Source organism: Podarcis muralis, chromosome 4, assembly GCF_964188315.1.
Source record: "Podarcis muralis chromosome 4, rPodMur119.hap1.1, whole genome shotgun sequence".
Taxonomy (NCBI): Eukaryota; Metazoa; Chordata; class Lepidosauria; order Squamata; family Lacertidae; genus Podarcis; species Podarcis muralis.
Genome location: NC_135658.1, coordinates 44238422 through 44257469, shown reverse-complemented (window position 1 = coordinate 44257469; position 19048 = coordinate 44238422). Strand labels below are relative to the sequence as shown.

At 46.0% G+C, this 19048-nt stretch overlaps 1 protein-coding gene across 1 annotated transcript; it reads right to left on the bottom strand.

Moving 5' to 3' along the window:
* Window positions 1-8602: 8602 nt before the first annotated feature.
* LOC144327493 (uncharacterized) lies at window positions 8603-10126 on the bottom strand. The gene has a single exon (XM_077927210.1). The coding sequence runs from the start codon at window positions 10124-10126 to the stop codon at window positions 8603-8605; it is 1524 nt and encodes a 507-aa protein (XP_077783336.1).
* Between the last annotated feature and the right edge of the window lie 8922 nt (window positions 10127-19048).

The window sequence follows — 19048 nt, the reverse complement described above, 5'->3', positions numbered from 1 at the left end:
TTTCAGACCCTGCAAGTATTCCTATTTTCCAGTGACGTTCCTGATTTAGAGAAGCGGTCCCAGTTTCTGATTTGATCCCAGAATGTCCCACTTTTCCATAGGGTGCCCTTATTTTCACTGGAGAAATGTTGGAGGGTATTGAGTTATTCAACCACCGAGCTGTCTGAAAGCAATCTTGTATAGGGATTTTTTTTAAAAAAAATATATGTTTAATGTTTTATTATGTTTTTATATGTTGGAAACTGCCCAGCTACTGGCTGGGGCAACCCAGTAAGATGTGTGGGGTATAAACATAAAATTATCATTATGGAATGGTACATCTCTATTTTCATTGGAGAAATGTTGGTGGGTATGCACTTTTCTGACTACACTGACAACAGCTGGGGAGAGCAGAAAAATCCATACCTCATGTTACTAGTTTAATATATTGAGATTATCAGGATCGCTCCAGCTGGCTTTACAGACATGCTTGTAAAGGGGAACTGACTGCACACCAGCAGGAGTTATTTCATGCCCATGAAATGGCAGACAATGTGTAGGTAGAAGAAGATTTTGGCCTATTTGGATTCTTTGTGTCCTTTTTCAATCATTGCCTGGTATTGACTACTAGCCTATGAGACTTGCTACTTCTTTGGGATTACTTCCTGAAAATTTAACTCAGTTTGGTTCAGTATAGTTTTCTGAAAGAGTAAAAATGTTATTGGAAGAAACTACACTGTGAAATAACTGAACAAAGAATAGAACTATGGGTTTAGCAAACCAATCAGATAGCTAAAGTATCTTGGGCTGAAACACAATCTCATACTGTTGTTTTGACAATAAGAATTTCATCAGTCAGAGAGAAACCATTTGTAAGGCAGAGATAGATTGTCGGGAAAGACAGAAAAGGTAGATCAGTAAGAGAGTCAATAAAATGATGGCCGGAGAATACCAGGTGGATTAGTATTATAGTGATTTTTGAACTGCAAGATAGAAAAGGAGAAGAAAAATGTAATATTTTGCACAAAAATATATTAAAGACTAACAAAAATGGAAAATTCGGGAACCAAGGGGAGATTACTAGTTTCATGCTGTATAATAACAGACACACAGTAGCTACAAAATTGAACCCACTTATTCTAGAGTAGGTTTGGTACCCTAGGGATTTGCTACTGCTACTTACAGAAACCAGAAGTGACATGATGAAGCATACTTAGAGGGTTTACAAGCTATGCGAGGCCAACTAGCTAGAGGAAAGGAATTCATAAAGATTCATCGAGGATCAGAGATGAGATTGGAAAGGCCAGGGCAAAGGAACAGTGGGATGGGAATACGGATGCTTGGGTGTCAAATTGTTGATAATAATTTGAAGAAAAGCTAGGTCTGGAATGCCAGACTTGCTCAAACACCCAACTTTCAGGCTGGGCCAGGGTGGAAATGACTTGAGGGAATAAGAACAACAGTGCCTAGAATGTGGGAAGGAGAATAAGGAGATAGGAAATGTGTGACACAGCCAGAAGAACTTAAGACTTGCATGACTTACTGTATTTTGAATTATTTATAGGTTGCCTTTCTGAGTGAAGCTCTTCAAGGCAGCTTACAGTCCTAGAATTACAGAAGCCATCCAAGTTTTTTATTTAAACCTGGAATATCCTGGTTTTTCTTTTTCCTCCACACCACATCTCAGAGAACAATTAAAAGTGGCGGAGAGATCAGACCACCTCCATTCCTGTTATTTTTGGAAACAGGAACCTTTAGTCTGTGTATGTGTGCAAAAATGAAGTCCATGTGAAATCAGTTGGAGGGGGATGTAGACACTTCCCCCCCCCCCAAGAAAAATTGAAATACTTCAGCTTAGAAGTTAACAAGAGACGATCCCGTTTATTTCTTCATTTCCTACCTATTTGAAGTACACTCTGTTTAAGAGTTCTTTGTTCTGTCTGCCATAGATTTAATAATAACATCCATTACAGAACACATTTCATACTCAAGCATTTCAGATGATAAAGGCATACAGAAATTTCTGATGATAAAAGTACACAGAAATAATACTAAAGGGGCACAGGAGTTGTTCTTAAGTTAATGCAAATGGCAAAAATAAAATAAAAGTCTGTCATTATAAACCTCAAAGTTCTATAGCTTAAAGAAATTGCATCTGTTGAGCTAATAATGTGAAAGTTGGCATATATGATGTACCAGAGCCCCTGGGAATGTGCCAAATTTCAATCCAGTTCAATAAAAAATTGTCACAGGTACAGCATTAAAAACTGTTGAAAGTTGACAATTTGACCCTTTCTAGTCAAATTGACCCTTTCTTGTTGTATCATATACTTCTAATGCGCTTTGTTCAGGATTATTGAGGAACACAAGCCCTCATTTCTTTGGTTAGGTTCTGAACAGTGGTTCAAAGGTTTTTAAGGTTTTCCTGCTCCATAAAAGTATGTGGCAGCAACTACTGGCAATATAAGTCAAGGCATCCATGGAGCAATTTTTGATGTAATTCTTTTACAGGGTCTACAATATTTGGAGAATGAGAACTATCACGTGGGCCTTGCCACGCGACCATACATGTACTCCACTACACCAGTTTGTTTGGTTTGTTAATCATTAAAATAGACAGAGAGACATGTTTGTTTCCCATGTCCTTGAAGTTCAATTGGCCTCTACTAGGACCTGAACCTTTAGTGTGGCAGGCCCTGCCCTGTGGGAGTCCTTACTAATAGAAGTCCATCAAGAGTCATCTCTATTTTCTTCCAGACAGGACTAGCCCACCTCTGAGGCAAGGTGAGGCAACTACCTCAGGTGGAAAGATGCACAGAAGCAGCAGATCCCTATATAGATCTTTATTTCACCACCACTGCTACCCTGCCACTGTTCCTCTCATAGATCTTCTTCCCTGGTAGAGAGTGTGTGCCATTTTGTGGTTCACCTCAGGCACCAAAATGTCAGCATCCAGCGCTGCTTCTAGGTGTCTTCTAAAAATTGTATTGTTCAGAAAGGACTTTGGAATGTGTTTTTTTTTTTAACCACAACAACCAGTTTTTGTTAATATGTTATTGATGTCTTTATAGTTGTTATCTTGTAACACTGCCTTATTATATTTTCCACAAAATTGCGGTTTATAAATATTTTTAAAACTCCATCAGAGAAAACACGTGTTTTCTGACGGAATATATGCACAGATACGTAATTCTGCAACTTGGCTCCACCTCTGATGCACCTCTTCTGATGCGCCATCTATTCATGCTGCTTTTGACTAAAGCCCAGGTGCATTCAATTTATTAGTGCAGTTTTTTTCCTTGCAAAAAATGCAGACTCCTTATTACTACTTATTACTTATTATGTTCAGAAGTTAGGGTGAGCATGCGGAATGAGTGCGGCCCATCCCTATGCATGTCACCACACATTTCTTGTCTGAACAGGGCTTTAGGTAATCTTACTGTTTTTCATTCCGGGTGTACCTATTGCTTTGAATTCCACAATCTGTTCTCCTTAGTGATACAAAAAATAGTACCTTTCCATCTACTAAGCCCGATCAAATAGCAATGAAAGACTTCTGAAGCAAAGCTGGGGGAATGTGTCAAGTGCAGTGCTATCTCCTCCTTTGACAAGAGGCATTTATTGCTGCATTATAGATAGAAATTGTAAAGAGGTATGTGTAGAAAGGGAGGAACCTGGTAATTGTAACTTGTCACAAATTACATCTGTTTGAATTCAAAAGAACTAACACGACTGCAAAGAAAGCGACAGACCATGTGCGCTCTCTCCCTCTCCCCTCCACCCTCCCTCTTCCTGCACTTTCCTTGACTGTAAAGCTTCAAAAAACTTAGCATTACTTTGGACAGTTAAATAAAGCTCTTCATCACTTGGGGGGAAGAAAGAGTTTCACTTGTTGATCAGAATATATTAGATAAGCTCTGGTTTATTCACTGAAACTGAACTTCATTTACTATTACAGCAAAATGTCACATCAGGCGATCAACAGTATAACCTAAAAAATATACTTTTTTTCCTATTATAACTTAGAAATTTTCCCCAAAGGGGTTCCATAGGATAGTTAACTTCATTTAGAATAGATGCCTTATTCAAAGTACAGTGCGATTCAACCACCTATTTTGTTATTCTTCTGTATTCTGAAGCAGGCACAGTTTTCATTCCACACATTTTCCAAGATTCTTAAACAACTCAATATATTTTCTTAATGTGCTAGATCTTGACATTCACCAATCACAGAAAGGTCAGTTCTATGGTCTTCAAGCCACTAGAGCAGTAGTTGCGTGTTGAGTCCCACAGTGCCACCCAAAAAATTCACACTTCACACTTAATTTTTTGTTTAAGGTTTTTGGCATAATTTTGGCCACAACTTTATTCAATACAAAAATGGTGAGTGGTTGCTTAGGCATTGGTTCGACTATCTGTCCTTGCCCCCAAAGGACAGAGCTGTCACTTCCGGACTCCACCGGAAGCCAGCGTGGGAAACAAGTATTGGGTGAGAAATGAGGCTGGGAATCAATCCAACACTTCTCACCCTCATGTTCCGGTGGGGCTTGCACGGCCCAAGCCCGGCTCCACGGACAGGACGAAAGAATGGCAAGCCCCTGGATTCCTTTAACGGAATTCCCTTTTCCGCATCATTTGGAGGGGTAGGCACTTACCCCTCCAAGAACCAATTAACCAAATGCCTAACCGCCAACCTTACAAGTTGTGACGATTTGCTACGTAGTAGGCAAAAACCAAATGGCACCAGCCAATCAGCCAGATGGCAAAATTCCTACCAGGCCCCCGCACCAATGCGGACGACCCCATGACAGGCAATAGCAAGGTCAATGAAACCAATAACCACCCTATAAAAGGGAGGGAGGGCGGGTGATCCAGTTCAAAACGGCCAAGAGACCGTCCCAATGTCCAGCTCCTATATTTATATCTTCTGGCCCCTCCTCCTAATTGGCAACACTCAAAAATCCCCAGCAACCCAATTAACCCTATAAGGTTTGGGTTCTAACAAATTTGCCTAGTCATGCGACTGTGGCCTGTTCCCCCAACCGCAACACGTGCTCTCTCTAGTGAGAACACGCTTTGCGTGTTGAGTCCCACAGTGCCACCCAAAAAATTCACACTTCACACTTAATTTTTTGTTTAAGGTTTTTGGCATAATTTTGGCCACAACTTTATTCAATACAAAAATGGTGAGTGGTTGCTTAGGCATTGGTTCGACTATCTGTCCTTGCCCCCAAAGGACAGAGCTGTCACTTCCGGACTCCACCGGAAGCCAGCGTGGGAAACAAGTATTGGGTGAGAAATGAGGCTGGGAATCAATCCAACACTTCTCACCCTCATGTTCCGGTGGGGCTTGCACGGCCCAAGCCCGGCTCCACGGACAGGACGAAAGAATGGCAAGCCCCTGGATTCCTTTAACGGAATTCCCTTTTCCGCATCATTTGGAGGGGTAGGCACTTACCCCTCCAAGAACCAATTAACCAAATGCCTAACCGCCATGGAGCCCTCCGCTCCCGCCAAACCACTCACAGCCCCAGCCAAGCCCTCAGCTTGGACACCACCGCACCAATCCATGCCTCATTACCCGAAGCAGAAAGGTGCACGCCATCAACTCGAAAAAAGGATGGCTCCTGAGAGGAAATTTCAGGGTGAAAAATCACATCTCCGCCCATCTCCAAGATCCTCAGCGACACTGCGGAGTTAATACGCCTTCTGGCCCTCTCAGTGGCGGCTGGGCAGTGACTGCCCCGCCAAGCGCGCCGTTGCAGCCACCTTGACCAAAATAATTTAGCTGTCGGCACCAAAGCCCGCAGCTCCTCCAAGTCCGCCAAAATTGCAGCACGCAGGGAAAAACAGTCCGAAAAAACCAGGTCGTTCTCGCCCAGCTGCACCACAATGGCCGATGGGGGTCCTTCCAACTGCAACTGCCTCCGAATCATAGGCAGCAGCTCCGACCATCGCATTCCCCTTCTGGACAGCCAGGATAATTGAACATGCCGAGGGAGGCCGAGACCTGGACCCAATCCCGACTGTCGTGCTGCAACACAAGCCCAGTGGACGATGCTATGTCCCACCAGCCATATGCGGACCTCCTCAGAACCTGAGATGAATAGACAAAACAATATCAACAACCATGCTAACGCACATAACCCTTGAACACATCCGATTTCCATCGGCCCAGCTCCTTTATTCTGGCTGCTGACAACCCCCAGTGTGCCGCCGTTGTGGCAGCCCCGATCCTGAAAGAGTGGGGAGCAAAATCCGCTGCTACACCTCCACTCGCCAAAATCGCCTTTCGCATCACCTTCGCAAATTGTTGTCTAGAAAGGGGTGACCCATCCTCATGTTTAAGCAAAGGCCCATCGCCTTGGGTGCGCAAGGCAAGGTACCTCCTAACGTCTTTCACAGGGCAGGGGCCCATTTCCCCCGTGGCCGGGAGACGAATGATGGCCCCCTTGCCCCTCTGATCAGTCTTAGAACTTCTAATCATGATTCGAAGTTCAACCGGGGACAGCTGCACATCCTGTATCAACAGGCCCCGAGGACGTGCAGCCTCATGATTTTCTACCACTAACTCACCCACTCTCAGGGCCCCAAAAAAGGCGACCGAGAAGGCAGCTGAGAACAGGCGAGCCTCGTACCCCGACCAGCACACCACCCGCAGCTTTTTGCGAATTCTACATAACATGTCAAATGTTATGGGTTGCCTATTTGTTGGTCGGGAAGGGGATAGTCTACTCCATCCTTCTAAAGCCTTGCGTACTATGAATTTCGAGCAAGGATCCTTGTCAAAAAATACCTTGCAGAAAAATGCTATAGCGGCAGCTTGCCCTCTAATCGTCCTAGCCGCCCTGCCCAATTGAAATAAATGTGCTAAATATTGTAGCACCTGCGACGATGTGGGCGGGAGCCCCCTTACATCGCCGGCAGACTGCCGCCAAAATGCTACAAAATCGTCCCAAACTTTCGTATATGATCTAAGGGTAGAAGGGGAGACCGAAGCCGCTACTCCCTGTAAAACTAATTGCTGCCAAGGTTCCAAAGATGATCCGGGAAATATTCCGGACGTAACCGAGCTTCTGGAACCAGGAGTCTGAACCGCTCCATCTGAAAACGGGACAGAGCATCAGCAATTTCGTTAGACACCCCCGGGATAAAACGAGCTGAAAAAACTATGTTATAACGCAAACAATGTAAGACAAAAACTCGCAAGAGGGCCGACACCCTGGGGGAACGTGACGACAGCTTGGCCAGCACTGACACCACTGCTTGGTTATCAGTCCAGAAGCAGACACAGCAGTCCCTGAACTCTTTGACCCACAAGTGCACTGCCACTGCAATGGGAAAGAACTCAAGAAAAGTTAGGTCCCGCGTAATCTCTCCTCCTGCCCATCCTGCCGGCCAACGCTCCGCACACCAGCGACCCTTCCAGTATAATCCAAAGCCTAGCGACCCAGCCGCGTCCGACTGCACCTGGAAGTCGTTATGCAGGTTCAAAGTATCCTGCCATAACGAGACCCCATTGAAGTCTGCCAGGAATTCCAACCAAATGGACAGGTCTGTTTTTACCTCCTTAGACAGGCGCACCCGATGATGCGGGGCCTTCAGCCCCGCTGTGAGCCTGGCCAAACGAGAACAAAAGGGGCGCCCCGGCGCCACCACTTTACAGGCAAAATTCAAGTGTCCCAAAAGCGATTGTAACTGCCTAAGGGACACTTTTCTCAACGGGAGTAATTCCTCTATCACCTTCCTCAAGGCTACCAGCTTGTCACTTGGCAAGCTGGAAGTTTGAGAGAAAGTATCCAAAAGGATACCCAGGTAAGTAAGCCGAGTCGAAGGACCCTCAGTCTTGTCTGCGGCCAGGGGAACCCCCAACTCCTGGGTGAGGTCGGCGAAAGCCCTGAGGAGTACAGAACACTCCCCAGTATCACACGCCGAGGCCAATAAAAAATCATCCAGATAATGAGTGACTCCGCCCAAACCAGTTTTTTCTTTGAGGGCCCACTCCAAAAAGGTACTAAAGGATTCAAAGGCTGCGCAGGCAACCGAACAACCCATAGGCATAGCTTTGTCAAAATAATATTTGCCCTCAAACTGAAAACCTAACAACCAAAAATCTTCCGGGTGAACCGGCAACAAGCGAAATGCCGACTCGATGTCGCATTTCGCCAATAAGGCAGCAGGACCAAATTTCCTAATCATCTTGATCGCTTGATCAAGAGATGCGTATTTCACGGAGCAGAGCTCCGGAGGAATCGCATCGTTGACTGACGTGCCCGCGGAGTGCGACAGATTATGAATTAAACGAAATTCACCCGGAGCTTTTTTCGGCACGATACCCAAAGGGGATACATGCAAGTTGTGAAAAGGGGGGGTGTCAAAAGGACCGGCCATGCGCTGCAAGGCCAATTCCTTTGCTATCTTCTTGCGAGCCACCTGAGGTAGCTCACGAACTGATTTTTGGTTAGCCGGATTCCGTGCTACAGGAGCCACGGCCACTGGAATCCGAAAACCTAGGGAAAAACCGTTATTCAAATAAACCGCAGCGTCCCTATTGGGATAAGACTGCAACCACGACTGCAATATCTGCTGGCGGACAGGAGTATAGGCTAAAGAAATGAGCATGTTATTTTCCCGTTCCTGCAGCTGCGGAGGGGGTTGGGGGCTTAGGGGCCTGCTGGGAACCCCCTTTGCCCCCACGAAAGGGCCTCCGGCCTGCATAACAAGAGGAAGCGGGATGCAGTCCATTGCACCTCTCGCACATGTGTGCGAACTTGCACCCCGGACGCTGACAGGAGCCCTTGTTAAAGTCCCAGCATAGTAAGCGACGCCCGGGTCTCGGAGCTCCCGACCTAACCTTTTGCTGTTCCGGCTGCTTCTTCTCGATGCGTGGAGCCACGTATGTGGTCCACACGTCAAGGTCCTTGCGATCCCAGCGAGCGGATGGAATCCTGGCCGCACGGCGCCTAAAATTCTCATCGTACTTTATAGCAGCTTTTTCTCCAGCACTGGTGAATGCAGTGCGAACAATAGACTGATAAACCACTAAATGCAGAGCTCTCCGGGGGTAAGCCGCCACGACCACCCCAGCAAAAACCTGGAAACAATCAAGCCAAAGCTCGAAAGTTCTGTCCGAAGTGGCGGCACCCTGACGTCTCTTGGGAAAGCTACCCTTCTCCTGATCCTCCGAAGGAGGCGCCAACTTAAACATATCCACGTAACGGCCATTCAGTATTCTGGTCCTTAATTTTGAAGGCAGATGGGAACCAGGGATGACATCCCTGGCAGAATTGGTCGAAACCTTAACGTCAGGCAACAAAACCCCATCCCTGCACTCCTGAACGGCACCGTATCTGGCCCGATGAGAATTGGACCTACGCTCCCAAGCCCACCTAGGAAGCCCAGAAGCCGCCTCCCCAAAACCCCAGTACAGTTCCAGGGACTTACCGGTCTCATCATCGGAACTAGAAGATGACGTACCGGTATAAGAAGTAGAAGAGTCATCCTTCCTTCGCTTTGCGCGCCTCCGGGAAGATCTCCTGCGGTGACGCTTTCCGCCCGAAGATTTCCTGGCCGGCACTGGTAAGCTGTCCTCGGCAGATGACTCAGAATCATCGTTCGGCCTTGAAGGACCTGGGGCTGACGAGGAAGAAACAACACGTGAACGTCCCGAGGCCGCCGGGGCCTCTACCGGAGGCGTCCTGTACCAACCTCGGCGGGAGGAAGGCCGCGAAGAGGCCCTTCCTCCGGAAGCTCTCCCGGAGGAAAAACGCGACCCCCGCCCCCGACCGTGAACGGCAGGTAAGTGATGGGGCTGGGTTAACTGAGAATCGGCAACCCCTCTTCCAGCCGATAATTCTTCTCTCCCATCCTCGCTATAGGATGACACACTTGGTGACGACACCCTCACTGGGCGCGACGGCCCTGCAGACGTGGAAGGCTGACTGGAGCATTGTTGGAGAAAGCCGTCCATCTGTGCCGCAAAACGCGACAAGGCTGCAGGATCGCCGGCCATGCTAGCCACTAGGGACTGCACCCGACCCACTGGCTGACTCGGAGCAGGCGAGCGAAGCGCCTGAGATGGGCCTCTAATAGGCCGTTTTGCAGTGGAAGACGAGCCAGGGCGGGCGGAGTCCCTCTTTGGAGCCATACCTGCTAGAATGGAGACAAATCAGAGACAAAGTAAATTTCCTGGAAAATAAATTAAATTAAGTCAATACTATAATATTGTGGCGGATAATTGGCAAACGCCGGCCAATCACCCAATCACCCAGGGGTACCTCGTATTAGTCTCCTCAACAATTTCCCAAAACCAAACAATCGCAGTTAGCGAGAACAATTAGCACAAGCAAAATATCCTTAGAGTGGCGGATTCAATGCACTGCCGCGAGTAAGAATCACTAGAGGCACAGAAATGTATTTCCCAATCTTACCCGGAGATGCCAGGGATTGAACCTATGACCTTCCGCTTGCCAAGCAGACAAACTACCACTGAGCTATGGCTCTCCTGTATGGTTAAAATTATCTAATTAACAGGAGGCGCACTTCCACAGTCCACCAGCAGGTGGCGCTAAGCAGGCCTAGACACTCTATAAGGCTGCAATACCGGCCAGGCCACTGGGGGAGCTCGCGAGCCGGTCGGCTGTAATTGCTATCCCCAGCCACTAGAGGGCCAGCCAGCCAGTTAACAGCAGAGACGCTGAACGTGCGTCAGTGAATCCCGGCGAGCAGGATTTCCAGCAACCGTGGAGAGGCCTAGCAGGCCCGCAAGGGCCCTTGTGCCCTGTCGACCCCAGGTAAGGCCGGTCGCGTTCCGGGGGTGGGCAAGGCTGAAAAATTAACCCCGCCGCGCTCTGCTGCCGCGTAGGCCGCGGCCTAGGCTGTGGGGGGGGAGGGGGAGGGGAAAGGAGCCTGGCCGCGCTCCGCCGGCGCTGAGGCCGCGGCCCTGTTCGCAGGCGGGTGGGGGGGAAACGAAGGGAGAACTAGGCAGGCCGCGCTCCGCTACTGCGGAGGCCGCGGCCCTAAGCCGTGGGGAGGAAAAAACTGAGCCGGCCGCGCACCGCCGCTGCGGAGGCCGCGGCCCTGCCCTGTGGGGGGGTGGGGGGAGGCGGGAGGGAAAAGGAGCTGGCCGCGCTCCGCCGCCGCGGAGGCCTCGGCCCTAAACTGTGTGGGGGGGTGGGTGTTGAAAAAGCTAGGCCGCGCTCCGCTACTGCGGAGGCTGCGGCCTTACCGCCACAGGAGGAAGCGGGGCGGGAGGGGAGACCGGCCGCGATCGCCGCCGCGGCAGCCGGAATCGGACCCCCGCTACTGTAGAGGGGAGGCGGGACGGCTGGAGCCTTCCTAACCGGGGGGGGGGGGGAGAGAACCGGGAAAGAGGAGGCCCGCTGCGCGCCGCAGCCGCGGTGCGGCCTCGCAAGGGAGGGAAGGCAGGAAGGTGAACCGCCGCACTCCGCAGCCGCGGAGGCTGTTACCCCTTTCTGGAAGGCCCCAGGAAGCGGTGAAGGCAAAGCCTCCCCCCCGGTATAGGGGGGGGGTCACCGGACACAGCCCTGCCTCCCTTCTGGAGTACCACGTTAAAAGTAAAATTCGAAGGGACGATAGTGAAAGAAGGAAAACCAAGAAATCAGGGAGAGAGTTTACAGAATTGAGGAAGGAGAACAAAGAAGGAAAAAAGGGGGGGGGGGTGTAAAGCCGAATACAACCGTCTCAAGCTCAGCTGCTCCTTGATCCAGTGCAAAACGGCCAAGAGACCGTCCCAATGTCCAGCTCCTATATTTATATCTTCTGACCCCTCCTCCTAATTGGCAACACTCAAAAATCCCCAGCAACCCAATTAACCCTATAAGGTTTGGGTTCTAACAAATTTGCCTAGTCATGCGACTGTGGCCTGTTCCCCCAACCGCAACACGTGCTCTCTCTAGTGAGAACACGCTTTCCCAATTAGGGGTCTGGAGAATACACCCAAGGGGTCCACAGCACCATCCCCTGCCAGGGACTCACTTATATTAATTGCACAGTGAAAGCAAAAACAGATGGAGGTGCACCATACTCTGAGCTCCTACCTTCTGTGGATCAAAGCAGCAAAGTCTTTTTAGCTGAGGAAACTCAAATCAGTAGTGTATTGACAATATACAATTCTCATTTCATTATATTTTCTTGAACTGCTTTCTCTTTGTGCCTAAGAGAGAGAGAATTCAATTCTTTGTATGCACTTTACTCCTGTTTCTTAGATTCATTAGGAAATCTCATTTATTGTTAACTTAATTACTTTTTATTAATCAAAGCAATAAATCAAAATGGTCATTTATTCCATTTTCGTGTCTGATTAACGAAGGGTTTCTTTACCATCTTTGCATGGAACGGAAGAAATGCTAATTTCATTCTGTATAATAATAGTCCCATTAAAGGATATGTAAATAATCCAGAGATGAGCAGACTGTCAAGATACAGGAGCCAAGATGGAATGAGGTTTGGAGAACAGCAGTTGCAAAATGCAAGATAGAGGTGTTTAGCCCCAATAGCTGTCTTAAACAGAACAGGTCATGAAACCTATGTAAAACTAGTATTATGAAGTGGAATTCACCAAGTGCTGGATTCGAACAACATGCAATTGAGAGCATGCAGTTTAAATTCAACTTATGTTCATAAGTTCACAATGACAAGGAAAAGTGGAAGAGCATCTGATATGACCTCTCCATTGTTGATCTCTTCAGGGGCACCATTCACACTTGCATCTAATATTGTGGAAGCTGTTTGCCCATGAATATTTTCTATGGTGATGTGGTGTTTGAATGCAATAGCAGAGCTAAAAGTATTGTTACGTCCAACAAAATTGCAACCCCATAGGCAATGCATCATGTTTATGTGACTCTGCAAGAGATAGGGGCAAAGGGTTCAGCATGGGATCTGTATTTAATCACTGTGCGGTTCCTACAGTAGTATAGCGTTCCAGCTTCCATGCTGCACATTTAGGAGCTGTATTGCTTTCATTTGATTCTCCAATATGCCACATACATTGAAAAGCAACAGTCTGAAGTTTTGCCATGCTACCTTATAAGTGTTCCAAGTGATATATTAAAATTCTGAACACTTAACCACCCAGTTTTGTTGTTGTTTCATTCTGTTATTTTTATTTTCCATCTTCTTTCCCAAACCCTATCCTGAGCTAATATCATTATGCCAGGCACATGCACTTACAGCATGCTTAATAATGAAAAAACCTTTATAGCAGTCAGTAATTGACTTGTGTTGTGTGCAATTGCTGTAAGGGTATCTAAAAGCTTCTTTAAATGGTATCCATATTCAATAGGTGAAGCAGCCCAGACTACAGAATTATAATAGTCTGCAGCATAGATCCAAATCAATACCAAGCTTGTCACTAAAGGTAGGAAAGGGGAGCTATTCAAACAACCAATTTAGCCCACTTTCCTGTTTGTGAAGTATCCACAATGAAGCTTTGGTTTTTATTTTACAGATTTGTTCATCATTCATAATTTGACAACTGGCTTATGCAAACCATTTTGCCATGAGCAATACTTACCTCTATGACTCTTTGAAGCTGTCTAGCACAGCACTTACCTCCCAAACCCTACTAAAATTTTCTTTGGAATTTAAGTGTTCTATACCCTATGGAACGTAATTGCTTTAACAATTTGTTCAAAATGCTTTCAGTGTAGAGGTCAGGGAACTCATTCCAGAGCATTTGTAGCTAAGCAAGCCATTGCTAGGTGCTTAAATAATTAAGGGTATAGGACTGTGATACATATTTGTATAAAATGTGCATATGCTAATTAATATGTGAGAATGCCTCTGGCCAAATTAAATGTCATATGGCTGGGGTCTCGCCAGTATTGAGCTTTGTCGTGTAACCAGCCAGCCTATAAGCAATTATTTCCCCCCAAAAAAGTATTGTTTTGTTATTAGGGGAAGGAAATGGAGAAAAGATCTGACCCAAAGGCCACACCCTTGATTTTCCCTAACCAGAGAAAACATTACTGTAGGGCTTAGTCTAGGTTTCAAAGGACTGTTGTGCCAGAGGGCTTCCAGTTGCTACCCTTTCGCTGCTGCCTCTGCACATTCCTCCCTTGCCTTCTCAATCAAGGTTGAGAGCAGAAAAGCTGCCACTGGCCATTACTGCTGCACCTTCTCTATCTCCAGACACACCAGGTACATGCCCAAGCAGCAATTTTGTAAGGGGCTCTTTCCCCACTACTATGGAAAAGCAAAAGAAGGAGCAAGGGAATAGCAGAGCCTGTTTGCTTCCTCTCAAGGGGGGGGGGGTGAGGAGCCACAGCAATGAGAAGATCCAGCAGCCATGTGGAAATCTCTTTTTTTTTAAGGAGAAACCCTCAGTGACCTCAGCTTTAGCATTGAAGCCATACCCACACAACTGTTTTTCAAATTCATCCATTTCCTGAAGATTGTATCAGTCTTTGGCATGGGGGTGGAAGTTATCCCACTTCCCAAACTGCTTTAAAAGAATTAAATGTTCCAGGCCTCAGGGAAACTTGGATGGGAAGCATCTTGCCAATGCTGTACTGATCATAACAATCCTTCCAGGGGCCCGTTGACTTGGAGGGATGTGTTGTAGGCAGAACTGTCGCTGTGCACAGGTGTCTGGTTAGGTGTGATACAGCGGAAGAGGGGGAATGTTCCAATTTCCCCTTCATAAAGAGTTTCCTTGAAACATATTGGGAGCCAAGCAATTTGGCCTCTTTTTTTTTTAGTCTGTGGAGAGTTGTTGTTTTTCTTCTTTGTTTATTTGTATGACTGCAATTCACCTTCTCTTTGTGTGGGGACAAGGAAAAATAAGACCCTGGTAGCTTAATTAAGCCAAGGCTGGAATGGGGTCACCTGACAAAGATGGGCAGTGGGCAACAGGATACCTGTACTGAAAAAGAGATGAGAAGCTGACAGCATTTTGTATCTAACAAAGTCCCCTAAATGCAGCAGAGTCAAAGTGGATGAATGGGTTTCTGGGTCAGGGCAGTCTCATCAGACATGACACAGAAGAAAATGAGGAACAGGCAAGGATAAAGAAGTTAGTCTCTCTTTCTTTATTAGAAATATTTACATCTTTCTCTTCACCTAATCATCTTACTCAGGTAAGATACAATGCAACAATGGAATAGAAACATGTATGCAGTAATCTCTCATCTAATGCACATTTGATTTATATGATTTCAACCATATCCGATTGAAGGTGAGCTGATTGAACTTGTGCAAGTCAAGTCCCAAACAAGGCAGAGAGCTTAAAAGCCTTTTACACACCAGGTCCAGCTGGCATGAAAAGAGCTTTTACACTCTTTGCTTGGAGGGAGAGATCCTCTCTCAGCATGTTGACTTTGAAAGGCTCTGGGATGTTCTCATGGGACATTCTAGGTTCCTGTGAAATCTCATATGAACATTTCATACCATCCAGATTTTTCAAGCCCCAGACTTAGGAGGTGCATCTTCTGGGATGCGTTCCTGGGCAAGCGTGAGGCACCACGCCCAGAAACTCATGTCCAAAAATGGCTGCTGTGATCTTGTGTGAGCACTTGGGAATTATGGCATCTCACATCTCTAGCCTTCCAGAGTGGGCAGGCTGAAAAGTCTTTACCCCCCCCCCCAAACAAGGCAAAAAACTTAAAAGCTGTTTTCATGTCAGGTAACCCAAGTAGACCCAGCATGAAAAGACATTTAAACCTCTCTGACTTGCTTGATGAGTAAGGACTCCTTAGTGTTCCAGCTCTGAGTGTACTGGATATACTTTCTTTCTCCCTCATCAGCTAGCTATGGGATGGCTCCAAGGGTTTGTCTATTTCCAATGTTCATATATCTGTGTAGCCCACGAAACTGAACCCCATGTAAGATGAGGGATTGCAGAGCAATTCTGCAATTCCCCAGGTCTGACCATCATAAAATGACTGCTGTTCAGCATTGGCCCAATGATAAAGAAATGTTTTTGCTTGCCCTTGGAACCCACCCAATATCTGTTCCTATCTAATCTCCGAAAGAATAGCATTCCAGAGCTGGGGTCCCACTACCAAGAAGGCCCTATTACAGATACCAGTCAAACAGTCTTTGCCTGCATCTGCCCCGTTAAAGACAATGTTGTTAGATATAGCTGCATGGTGGGGTTTTGTATTGAAAAAAACTGAATGCATAACAGGCAGCAAATGTCACATACAAAGGTGAAAAATTGGCAGTGCACAAGAGCTATTCAAAGAACCAGGGGTTTAATTATGGTTTTGTGTTATTCATAGGATTTGATGTCACTTATCAAATAGTGGTGGTTGGTTGCTTTAGACATTTTTAAAGGTTCAAAGATCCACGTCTTTATTCTAGCTTCTGGCTTCTCCATACCTGCTGCTATAACATCTGTAGCCATGCACTTTGTGCTTAGAATGCTGGCAAGTGGCTCTTTTCCAAAACTTGCTGCCAAAATAAATAAATACATTCCATACGAGGCACCTCTAATGATACAAGTGAGAGGTCCTGAGAGAAAATACAGAAGCAAAGCAGAATAGTTCTGGCTCTCATACAACAAATGGGAAGATGCTCTAATATCGCTAACCTTAATTAACTTTCAAGTATTCTTCTCCTTTTCCTTTGAGTAACTATCACCTGTGTATTGATCAGTAGCCTTATGTTTATTAACAAGCATCACAGCCCAATGGTAAGGGCATTAACAGGGGGAAAGGAACTCTATAAACATTTGACCATAATTGAAATATTGAATAGCTACATGAGGTAAACCACCACTAGATGTATTTATTGAGTGGGATCCCCTTCAATGTCGCCTCCAACATTCACAACCCACAATACACAAACACAATATTTTTACTATTGCTCCTGCCTTGAAAGGTCAGGCACAAATAGAAAAGAAAGTGCAAAGTTCAAACTGGACTTGGGGCCAAGTCAAATGTATTGAAAAATGTTTACCAAAATAAAAATGATAAAAATGAGTCACATTTCAATCTTTTTGAACTTTTTTCTCTTAAGTAACTTATTTATTTTTGCAGCTTTGAGGCTGCCTGATGCTGGCATGTGCCTGCGGGAAATATTTCCTAGCCATCTTAATTTAGTCTTTTATGTCTTTAGGAAAAGCTTTCTTTAGGGGGCTCTTCAGTGCCTTTGCAGGGGCTTAACTTTCCCGTAATGTTCTTAGTTTTCTAGCAAAAAATTAGCACTGACCTGCTCATTTGGCATTGAATGTTGGTGTAGTGCAAATTTTGTAGGGATGTTATATTGAGTTGTCATTAATATTCAGAATCTTATAGGGCAAAGCAGGTTTAATTTGGGAGTGGGTGGGTCACTATAAAGCAAGGGTGGCTAACCTGTTGTTCTCCATATGTTGCTGGATTCCAGCTCCCATCATCCCCAACCAGCATGTCCTATATCATCATCATCATAATTTATTATTTATACCCCGCCCATCTGGCTGGGTTTCCCCAGCCACTCTGGGCGGCTTCCAACAAAACACTAAAATACAATAACCTATTAAACATTAAAAGCTTCCCTAAACAGGGCTGCCTTCAGATGTCTTCTAAAAGTTTGGTAGTTATTTTTCTCTTTGGCACCTGGTGGGAGGATGTTCCACAGGGCTGGTGCCACTACCGAGAAGGCCCTCTGCCTGGTTCCCTGTAACTTGGCTTCTCGCAGCGAGGGAACTGCCAAAAGGCCCTCGGCGCTGTACTTCAGTGTCCAGGCAGAACGATGGAGGTGGAGACGCTTCTTCAGGTATACTGGACCAAGGCCGTTTAGGGCTTTAAAGGTCAGCACCAACACTTTGAATTGTGCTTAGAAACATACTGGAAGCTAGTGTAGGTGTTATATGGTCTTGCTGGCCGCTCCCAGTCACCAATCTAGCTGCCACATTCTGGATTAGTTGTAGTTTCCGGGTCACCTTCAAAGGTAGCCCAATGTAGAGCGCATTGCAGTAGTCCAAGTGAGAGATAACCAGAGCATGCACCACTCTGGCAAGACAGGCTGCGGGCAGGTAGGGTCTCAGCCTGCATAGCAGATGGAGCTGATAAACAGCTGCCCTGGACACAGAATTGACCTGTGCCTCTATGGACAGCTGTGAGTCCAAAATGACTCCCAGGCTGCACACCTGGTCCTTCAGGGGCACAGTTACCCCATTCAGGACCAGGGAATCCTCCACACCCACCTGCCTCCTGTCCCCCAAAATCAGTACTTCTGTCTTGTCAGGATTCAACCTCAATCTAGTCAGGTAAGATGGAAGTTGTAATCCAATAACATCTGGAGAGCCATACATTAGCCAGCCATGTTTTAAAGGATGTCCGTTTTTCAAATCCTGAGCTCCAGCCTGGTATCATGTCGAGGTCACTAAAGACCTTATCTTCCTGGATTCTTACCACCATTTTAAATGCAGTTTATATAATGAGTGAATCATTTTCTAATAGGCACCTTTGATTCTGGTGTGACAAAAGTAAACAAGCAATTCAAATAAACAATCCACTAGCAGTCCACTAGCTCGGACAAACAGTCCACTAGCTCGGACTTTTGTTTTGTGGAGGAGATGCTGAGGTTTCTATGAAGAGTCACCTAAAAATGCAGTTCTTCAATGCAGCCAGAGTTGCAGTACTTGGGCTTTGATATCCTTTTCATAGGCTTAATCCCACACTAATGAGTCACTGAGTGTTTCGTGACAGTATACAGTAGGAATCAGGATCTGGAGTTTGGAAAGCAACAATAAATTCAAAGCACATTGATTACCACTGTGTGTTTGTGTGTTTGCGTGTGTGAATCAGGAGCTCAAACTTACTATTGTAGAACAAATGAGCTACAAAGCATGGTTATACCGATCCTTAACAGTGGAAATGGGTAAAATTATCAGATGAAGCATGATTAATCTGCTTGTTAGTTTCTGGGAAAGACACTTAAAATGCAAAACTGACAAACCAAGCATTTAATTCCTCTGATGCCACACACACACAACACCAAACTTTTCACAGTATTAACTGCAGACTTGTTTTTACAACATTCGTGCTTGAAATATGTCTAGCCTTTAAAATGTTATAATATTCACTTTCATTGTCAAAATCAATTTTATTCTGTGTCTCTG